Here is an 11,132-nt window from a genome sequence, read left to right on the forward strand (position 1 = left end):
CTAGTCTATGTCAAGAAGTTTAAAAGGCGTACTCATTGTATAATACTAGCTATATTAAGATGTTTCAAAGGCCGTATACCTTGTAACAATTACTAGCTATGTCAAGATGTTTCAAAGGCCGTACTCCTTGTAATAATTACTAGCTATGTCAAGATGTTTCAAAGGCCGTACTCCTTGTATTATTACTAGCTATGTCAAGATGATTCAAAGGCCGTACTCTTTGTAATAATTACTAGCTATGTCAAGATGTTTCAAAGGCCGTACTCCTTGTAATAATTACTAGCTATGTCAAGATGTTTCAAAGTCCGTACTCCTGGTAATAATTACTAGTTTTGTTAAGATGTTTCAAAGGCCGTACTCCTTGTAATATTTACTAACTATGTCAAGATGTTTCAAAGGCCGTACTAATTGTAATAGTAAAAAAAAAGAAGGACTGAAAGAACTAAAATTTTAAAAGTTCGTTCGGTAAATAAGTTGTCTAGAAATGAAAAGTAGAGCGGATAGAAACGCATTCTCAATATGCAAATAGATAGTTATATATGTTAATAATATCCAAGTATCGTATTGTTGCACGAATAAAATAGAACGCTTACTGGCAGACACGTATTCATACCACAAAACAGCGTCATGTGAAATTTAATCTTGGCATATTTTTCTTGACATTGAAGCCACAAACTGATTGGAATATAAAAAAAGATGTTTAAGTGAGAGAGTCTTGAGGAGAATATTTGTTTATTTATTCCGTATTAATCAGTAACCTAATTAATGAAAGTTAAAAGTATATTGTTTTATTTCTTTTGGAATAAAGCCAAGTTTTATATTTTTCTCAACAGATGGTGTGAGTTGAGACATGATCTCAGTTTCATGCGAGTTTCCATCGTTTGTAAGAAAGGCTGGTTCTTGTTGCAAATAGACAAGCACTGGAGTATTTGGTTATGTAATTAAGCCTTTTTTCTAAGCCTAGTATATTTAAGTAGTTCGCCCTACCCCCTTTATGGACTTGGATAATGAGCATACAATAGCTTAGGAAGCGAGGTCGATTCACCTCTCTCTCCCACTTTTCAATCAGTCCTAGTAAAAATGCATCAAAATAAAGAAAATTGCTTTCGATAAAAGCAGGAAAATTAATGACATTTAATCTAGAACCCAAGAGCTTCCAAGTTTTAAGACGAGCCCTGGATCCCGAGTCGTTATGGGTGCACCTGTGATGCACATTCCCTCGCTTCGCTCGGTTCTCCCCTATTTTAATTTGCCTCCTACACCTCTGGAATATTTTCCATCCTATTTATTTTTTGATCAAAAGCAGATTCTTCTTTTATTCCAAATATAAGCCTTGATGAAATCGTTAAATTTATTGAGGAAGAGGTATATGCACTTTAACTCTTCGAATTACCACCAGGTCGGACCCAATCGTCTTTTCAAACACATTGTTTTAAATTATTTATTTATACAGTACCAAGTTACACATGACTTTGATGGTTATAGAGTGTCTAATAGCACACGAATCAAACAAAAACAAATATACGCAAAAATACCATCAGTACTGTAATTAATTCCTCTCATCTTTCCTGGGATTTCCTATGTTTTTTATACATAAAATGAGCGATTTCATCCAATATTTTGGGCCAATTCTTTACACTGAGTGTTATAGCATAAAATTATTCTATATGATACAATATGTGGGCCCCAATAAAATCGACCAATAACAAGCTGACTTTGTATGACGACTAGGAGGTGTGTTGATGTGCCTTTGCTCTCAAGGTGACCTTTGAAGAGGCGCATTGACGTGCTTTTGCTCTTAAGGTGACCTTTAAAGAAACGTGCTGACGTAGCTCTGTTCATAAGATGACTGTTAGTTTATTATTTCTTCTTCATCATAGCTTTATCTTTAGATGGACGCGATCCTAAGGGTGAGCGCTTAACACTTGTGGCGTCATCAAACTGACTGGCAAGAACTTCCTCAAACTGGTTCTGAAAACCACCCAAATTCATTGAACGTCACTGATTATATATTTCAAAATTAACTACAATTTGCTTTCTCGTGGTATTCGTTGTACAATTCATATACATATTTACTTATACATCATATTAGCGTTTCCAGTCACTGCAGTATGTTGATAACAGTCGAATTGGGCAACATCTAAGTTCAGATTTGTAAAAAAAAAATTGACCAACGAATTTTTTCTTCTTATTTTCTGATAGTTACTAATCGTCTTTCATTATAAGAAAATTCGTAATAAATAACTTTGATTGTTTTTATTGGTTATGTAGTGAGATTTAAGATTTGAAATTTATTACCCCGGACTTTATAAAGATTACAACATGGGAAAGAAGTACAGTATGCCTTTTAAGGTTATTCTTACAATTAACAATTAGATGAATTATTTGATAATTAATAGTTACATATATATATTTCCACACATCTGTATATTTCAATAATTATCATAAATTTATAAATATTTAATATTTTGATAAAGAAGTTATGTTAATAATTGTTTATTAATTTTTTGTTGTAGGCTCCCTCTAGTGGTGATGACATTATTTGAAAAAAATTACATTTAAAACTTTTCATATGTAATTATACTTGGTCTATTATTGTCATGTTACACATTGTTATTCCCCCCCCCCCCTCCAGTGAATCAGTTGTAAGTTTACGAACTTAAAGCGCTAAAATCCGGGTTTGATTCTCTGAGGCGAATAATAGCTTTTCGCTGAAATATACGGTGGTCCAGCGGTAAATCAAGAGGACTTATTACGTTAAAAATCGCGACACATTTGCGCTTAACAACAAACGAGCTGATTTAAATTCTAAGATATTGAGTAAATTATATGAACAATGCAATTCATGTAAACAATAACCACCAGTTTTTAGTGTTCATGCTGTATGTTTCAGATGGATAAGAGTTCAAGAAATTGACTAGACGGTTGTCAATAATTACGACAGAGTTTACCTCTTGGTGGCTCCAAACACTTTATCAAATGTAATGATATACTTCGAGTATCTTTAATCTTTATTATTTAAAAAACAACAAAAACTGAGCCCCCCCCCCCAGTGGCACAGCGGTATGTCTGCGGACCTTACAACGCTAGAAACCGGGTTTCGATACCAGTGGTTGGCAGAGCACAGAATGCCCATTGTGTAGCTTTGTGCATAACTACAAACATAAAAAAAAAAACTGAACACTAAATAAGTCGTCAACGTCCTCTGACGACAGGTGAAATAGCTGTTTATCATAACGTACATCCCATTTCTTACGAAAGAGCCTATGTAAAGTGTATATAAATATTAGTTTGGTAGAATTTACCGCATGTAGTATTGGTATTTTCAACATGGTCTAAACGGCACTCCGAAGATTTAGAAATAGTCATCTCTAACTCAGAAGAGCTGTTGACCGAGAGGAGCGTAACCAATAAACAGCACATGACACCCACGCGGCTATTGTTAACTCGCATAGCGAGATTGACTGTCACAGTTATAACACCGCCATTGCTGAAAGTGGAAAGGTATGTTCAGTTGAATATCGCGTCTCGAACCTCGAGTCGTTCGATCCGCGGCTCAGCATGCCGACCACTAGATCAAGCCCGGTTCTGCGTTTAAATGGAGTTTATAGCAAACAACTTAGCACAACGCTAGTGATGCCAAATGTTTCATGGCAAATTATGTAAAAACGGATTAAGCGATAAACAAGTGATTGTGAATAAACACTTTGAAATGGAAATCATGTTTAATGTTATACAGAAACATTGATTTTACTTACACGTCAACATGAATATACACAACATCCCACAGTTCAATATACTTTAAAACACGAATTTTCTAAAATTACACAATTGTATTAGGGTACGTGTACAAATATAATATATATATATATATGAAGCCTATAGCACACACACACACACATAAAAGTTTAAAGTAGTATACGTCTCTTATTGTTTATGTTATCCTATTAAACAAAGATAAGCACTCATGCAAGCAGCAAGACACGAGAAGAACTTTTCTCACATCTAAATGGGTTGAAACGTATAATACAATCAAGGTCGTATTTATTAGCATAGATTTTAACACATTTCTTACTGTGTTTCAACCTTGTCTGATGAAATGTTCTGGAAAACTTTATCTAAAATACACTGTGATGCAAAAGCTTGAGAATTCTACAACAAACACCGTAACCACTATATCCGACCTCAAAGCGACATTTGTCTTAGAACATCAACCCGTTTGTATGTTGGAACACCAAATTCACGATATCTAACTCGTAAGCAACATTCGTATTTAGATTATCAACCCGTTTGTACGAGGGTACACTCAATCCACGATATCTGACTCCAAAGTAAGGATTGAGTGTACCCTCGTACAAACGGGTTGATAATCTAAATACGAATGCTTTGTTGTCGGATATCGTCAATATTCGTATTTAGATTATCAACCCGTTTGTACGAGGGTACACTCAATCCACCATATCCGACAACAAAGCAATATTCGTACTTAGATTATCAACCCGTTTGTACGAGGGTACACTCAATCCACCATATCCGACAACAAAGCAATATTCGTACTTAGATTATCAACCCGTTTGTACGAGGGTACACTCAATCCACGATATCTGACAACAAAGCAACATTATCCTCGACCAACATGCAACAAGTACGAGTTAAAACGTGTATATGTAAAACAGAATTCTGTTTATATAGCGTCCATTCTTCACGCTATATGGCTTTATGTAAGTTAAGAAACTAAGTAAAACAACATGTTATATATATAATACTATAAAGCTAAATGTAACCATTCAATAATACTTTTGATATTTTAGTAAAGCTAAAAGAATAATAATAATAATGGCATGATTGCTAATATTCTATAATCTTATATATTAAAAACTGGGGAAAGCATGCGAAAAAAAAGATAGATCCTCCACAAAAACTTGTATTTGGCCGAAAAGTTAACTAAACCGTTGTTGTTGTCGCCTCAGTCACTATAAGCCTTACCACGTATACACTTAACCTATTTAAAAACTTACCTAGTATATGGCTAAAGTTAACAAACCGCTGCGATCGCCTTAGTTACTCATATCGTTACCATATATCTGCTACAATGCTGTCATTGATAACTTTATCCATTGTTTTAACGAGTACCTACCAGCTTGATTTATGTCATTATAATACTGGTTTAAAAATGTTACCCAGTTTACATGAAAAAATTCAAGCTTACAATTAAAGTGAGCATTCGGTGTCTAAACTGCTTCAAACTTTTAAAACAATAAAACACAAAAAAGTATTAATTATTAAGTATATTTAATTATATACGTGAAGGTTACTTTGGATACAATATTTTTTTTCCACTTTCCTAAACACGTCGACTATTCAGTTCACGACAGAGATTTATAGTATAGACTTGCGCCTATTCTGATTACAAATAACGTTTTAACCATTTGAGCAAGATATTCCTATCTGAAAAATTTGTGTTAATTTTTTTCCCCCAACTGTGTTCTAAGGAAGACTTGTGCATTTCGTGTATGAATCCAGTTTTGGTGAGAAGAGGTAATCACGTGATCAAATCCGGAGTTTATCACGTGATTAATGTTTTGACCAATGTATTTTGCCAGGATACTGGTTAGAAACTCCAAACTTTATTAACAAAAATAAACCGAATCAAATGATACGTGAAGACTTCGACCGTTTTCATTTTAGTAATAATTGGTATTGGTAATATTATATATATATATATTCGCATAAAAGGATTTTTTGTTGTTCCAAAAATGGTCAAGTTTGACCCAAAATGTGAGAAGCTGTACGACCACTAAGACAAATATCACTAATTATTTTAAATCCAGAACCCTGAAATATTACGTCGTTAAAGTTTCATCAAATCCTAAAAAAGCCTTGCTATATATATAACTAAAAATATGACAATTTAGGCTTAGTAACCAGGGAAATTGGCTAATACATCCATACAATAAAACTGAAAACAAAAGAATGCATGTTTACTTAAGCTTAAATATTTGATTTTTACTGGGTTTTTTTCCCGTAGCTCATCAGTAAGCTTGAGGTTTTATGTTGCTAAAAATTGGGGGTTTGATACACGCTATGGGCACAGCGCAAATAGCTTATTGTATAATTTTATGCTTAAAAGCAAGCAAACAAAACTATACATGATGTATATATCTATATATGTATATGTATCTAATCTATAAATAATATAGGTTGTCAGTATAAAGTTTTATGTAATCTTTCTCACATACACATTACTAAAAAGTTAAATATCGTACTTGCCTGTGTATAACACGATAATTTTTATTCTTAAAACAGTGCCCGATTTTACCCCTCGTCTTATACACAGGTTCAAAGATAAAGTTCTAGTAAGAAATGTCCAGTTAATAACGTATTTAATTAAAGCTATGTCGTTATTTTAACTATTGTTTGGGTTTTTTGAATAAATGTGTTGACATCGTGCCACCTACTGTGTTACAATAACATATCAGTAATTGTATCAAGTGTCTAGATTCTTCATAACTAGAAGTTATTTATCTAACATGCTAGTTACAATTAATCAAGACATTTTTTGACTTGAAATCCGTCATACCAAAATATTGCCAATATTATATCAAAAAAGCTTCTTTAACGTACACTAATTTTGTAAACATGTTTTTATATTAGATCACTATATCTTAAGTTTTGGTATTTTTTGTAGCAGAAAAGGAGTTCAACTGTGATGAAAACTTTGTAAAGTTATTTGTTACACGTTTGTGACTTAAGTTACGTCTCATTTAGCTGTCTGTGGCGTTTGAAGAGCATAAAAAAACACACTCGTGGTTGTACTGATTACCTAAAGCGCAGGTTAGAAAAGTTTAGAAATAACTTCTAAGAATTTCTTTACAAAATTAACACCCTAGACTTGCTTGACAATAGAGGTCACTCTATATACCGAACCTCAAAGAAATACGCTTAACTTCCTAAAAAAATTCCAGGGTCGTCTTATACTTGAGATCGTCATATACATCGGGAAATACGGTATAAAAATCTCTCTTGCTTTAAACAAGAAATAAATCAGTCTTTGTGCCATTATCAAGTTTGTTTACCTTAGACAGGTTAGTGTCAATTTCAACTTAGTTAAGGTTTTTATTCGCAAAAACAAACAAACAAAAAACAAACAGAGCAACAACTTTTAACATCTAATTAGTAGTTCCCAAGCTTTCTCAGCACAAAGCCCCTACGCCCAGAACATTCCGCATACTGACTGAGGCCCTTTACCCAATTAATTTATACATACTGAGTACCTTAACAGAATTGTGCATTTGTAATGCCCCCCCCCCAAAAAAAGACAAAACAACCTTTTCTGCGGCCCCTAGTCTGAGAACCCCTGATCTAGGGCACACTAAAATATAAATACTGAGAACTTTAAAAGTATTGTATATTTTGTGTATATGCTACGCCCCTCCCCCCAATATTTTCCTGTGGCCCTCAGTTTGGGAACCACTTATTTATGGCATATTAAGATAATCACTACAACCATTAACCTAAAATTGATTAAATTATATACAACATAAAAAAAAACATAAATATTTTAAGTATTGCATTAGTTACTACGAGACATGGTTGTAAGTGACAGAGAGAGAATTGTACTTTCCATTACAAACCACGAAATAGATCGTGTACAAATCTAAGGAACGTTCTATTTAGCCTGTTAGAACCTAAGCAATTCGTAGAATGAGTTATTACAACCAAGTTGTAAAGGTATTACTTTATAATACTGGTCAGGGTCTTGGAGCTATGGACTAGATGAATTATTATCGTATTTCGAGTTTTATTCTGCTTTTCCCTGAAGACAATGTGGTTTTCCACTGACTTCAACTAGGCGGGTTTTTAGCATGCTCAGCAAATGAAGCAGATGGGTATCACAAATCCAGGGATTGCCTGAAAGATAAAACATTTTCATAAATTTAATATTAAAATCAAAATATTAAATAGTTAGCTTTAATTTATGCAGTAGGTAAAACAAAACAGTATTTAAACCGATGTAATAGACAAAATACGTGTTTTACATATCCACATTTCTTGCTTATCTATTTTACATAGTAGAGAAAATAATATGTTATACATGTTCTCATTTCTCGCTAATATATTTTACACAGTAGAGAAAATAATTTGTTATACATGTTCTCATTTCTTGCTAATATATTTTACACAGTAGAGAAAATAATTTGTTATACATGTTCTCATTTCTTGCTTATTTATTTTACATAGTAGAGAAAATAATTTGTTATACATGTTCTCATTTCTTGTTAATATATTTTACATAGTAGAGAAAATAATATGTTATACATGTTCTCATTTCTCGCTAATATAGTTTACATAACAGAGAAATAATATTCGATGACGAGGAACCCACTTTGAGACTAAATATGTTATACATGTTCTCATTTCTTGCTAATATATTTTACGTAACAGAGAAATAATATGTTATACATGTTCTCATTTCTCACTGATATATTTTACATAGTAGAGAAAATAATATGTTATACTGAGGCCATTGAGGTTTACTATCCTGTGTAAAGAAAGTTATAAGTTTAGTATATCATACATGTACAGGGAATAGTTCACACTTTATAAATAAACTAAAGTCTATGGACAGGCCCCCTCCTCCCAAACAAAAACAAAACACCAAGGTTTGATGAGATGTCATTTACAGTTGAAAAACCAATCTTTAAAAAAGGTAGTATTTAAAAGATGTGGACGAATTCTGAGATGATAACCATTCACTATCAACTTTATTTTACTAAACTAACTAAAAGGTATTGTTTATATTATCTGTTTCTTGGTGAGCATGTGTGCTTACTATTGTACATATCTTAACAAACACACACATAGAAAGTGTTAGAAAAAACCAGTCTCCCTTTTAAACTTATTTTACTAAACTAACTAAAATGTATTGTTTGTATTATCTGTTTCTTGGTGAGCATGTATGCTTACTATTGTATATATCTTAACACACACACACATAGAAAGAGCAAATATTATATCCACTGTTAAAACCTAAAATTAAAAATCTATATAAATCTTGCTTTACTGCAAAAAAATAATTAATTCCATCATTTACTGATCAAAAAAAAACTTTAATTGATTTACATTTAAAATGACGGTTATGGAAATACATATCTCCTGATTTTCGTTTCCTGTACTTTCCGTTCTAGAATACATTCTACTTGTACTTTAGAGCTTCTGTTTCTTAAAGTGACGACATTCAGAGATAAGCAACAGAGCTGTGTATGTTTGTTTCTTAAAGTGGCGACATTCAGAGATAAGCAACAGAGCTGTGTATGTTTGTTTCTTAAAGTGACGACATTCAGAGATAAGCAACAGAGCTGTGTATGTTTGTTTCTTAAAGTGACGACATTCAGAGATAAGCAACAGAGCTGTGTATGTTTGTTTTTCATTGTTGTCACAATATAACTAGGAAAATAATACCTACCCTCCAACCTAACTTTGTGAAGTTGTTGGTTCCCGTCGAACTCGTGTTCTGAAAGAGAAGTCAAAAAGTTAAACGCAAGATCCAATTCAATCAAGTTTGACACACGTTTTAAAACTTCTGGGTAACAAATCAAGTGGTTGTCGCGCAACTTTAGAAGTTTAACGTTGGCCAGATCGTGTTCGGTCAAATTGAAGGTGTTCAGCACGTTGTGGGACAAGTCAAGCTCCTTCAGATTTTTCAGCCACATTACTTCGGAATGTTTCATCGTGTGCAAGTGATTCATTGACAGGTTGAGATATGTTAAGTGTTCCATGTGACTCAGTGACGAACCTAAAGACATCAACCTGTTTCCTGACAAATCCAACCGTTTAGCTTTTGTTAACGTGGAAAATTCGTGACCATCGAATTGTGCAAGGTAGTTGAAAGATAAGTCAATGTACTCCAGGTTTTTCAGGGATTTCAGTGAAGTTCCTAAGTTATGGATGTTATTAAACGCCAGATTGAGGCGGCGCAACTCTGAAAGTTTAGACAAACTCTGTCCCAATTTCGAAATTAAATTTCTAGAGATGTCGAGGCCTTTTAGACTCTCGAGATTGTCAAGTTCTCCGTCCAAGCTTATAAGACCGTTGTTGCACAATAAAAGCCATCGAAGATTGGTTAAATTCTGAAGTGAACCGTTCAGAGTCATTAGCTGATTATAAGATAGAGATAGCATGTTGAGGCTCTCTGGAAAAGAACCCTTTTCGATTTTAGATATATGATTTCCTGTTAATGTAAGGTATCGAAGACGTTTAAAGCCACTTAAAGATCCTGACTTCACGTTGGTGATCTGATCGTATGCAAGGCTTAAAGTTGACAGGTTTGAAAGCTTGGTTAAAGCCTCGGTGGGAATTCTTTTTAGCGGATTGTCCTCTATTGTCAAAAATCCGAGATTCTCCAAACCATCAAAGACGTCGTCAGATAATAACCGAATATTGCTATTACTCAACGTTAATCGAATTACAGACACATTGGTAAATGATGCTGAAGAAAACTCTGAGATATTACAGTTTGTTATGTACAACCGTGGAATCGGTTGAGAAAAATGGTTCCCCAGTGATTTCTGGACATCGGAAATGTCCGATAGACCAGTACAACTGACAACAGTGAAAAGAATCGACTTTTCACAGCTGCAAGGTGCTATAAGGTAAGGAGACGGGCACAGAATCGACTGGGCTCGAGATGAGATGAGACGCCATGCCGACACAATCAATAATAGCACCACGGAGGAGAGCATCGTCTTCGTTAGATCATATAAAGTTGACAATAACAAACCACCACGAAAATGCTTAAAAGTTTTTAGCTTAAATTAACTAATAATGACGTTTTTCTCTGGGACCTTTTACCAAACAAAATAGTTAAAGCCTTGATATAAGCCGACGTGAACAGATGAATATCACCTTACGTCAGAAGTAATGAGCTGATCGTCATTGGTCTGCTCCTTTATGCATTGACGTTTGGATTATAGCGCCCTCTTTATAAATTTGTAGATAGTTACATGTAATTCTAATTTTATTGTTTTGCTAAAGTGTTAATCGGCGTTTATTTACAAAGAGGTTAACCATATAATAAATAATTTAGTTCACGAAAATAAATAGAAAATAAGTACAAATGTCTAAGACTCGTG

At 33.7% G+C, this 11,132-nt stretch overlaps 1 protein-coding gene across 1 annotated transcript; it reads right to left on the minus strand.

The window, feature by feature from the left end:
- Window positions 1–4,493: 4,493 nt before the first annotated feature.
- LOC106456988 (leucine-rich repeat-containing protein 15-like) lies at window positions 4,494–10,929 on the minus strand. The gene is made up of 2 exons (XM_013916372.2): window positions 9,467–10,929; window positions 4,494–7,911 (listed from the first exon to the last, which is right to left on the minus strand). The coding sequence occupies exons 1-2, from the start codon at window positions 10,740–10,742 to the stop codon at window positions 7,802–7,804; spliced, it is 1,386 nt and encodes a 461-aa protein (XP_013771826.1). The 5' UTR covers window positions 10,743–10,929; the 3' UTR covers window positions 4,494–7,801.
- Between the last annotated feature and the right edge of the window lie 203 nt (window positions 10,930–11,132).

Source organism: Limulus polyphemus, unplaced genomic scaffold (genome assembly GCF_000517525.1).
Source record: "Limulus polyphemus unplaced genomic scaffold, Limulus_polyphemus-2.1.2 Scaffold278, whole genome shotgun sequence".
Classification (NCBI taxonomy): domain Eukaryota; kingdom Metazoa; phylum Arthropoda; class Merostomata; order Xiphosura; family Limulidae; genus Limulus; species Limulus polyphemus.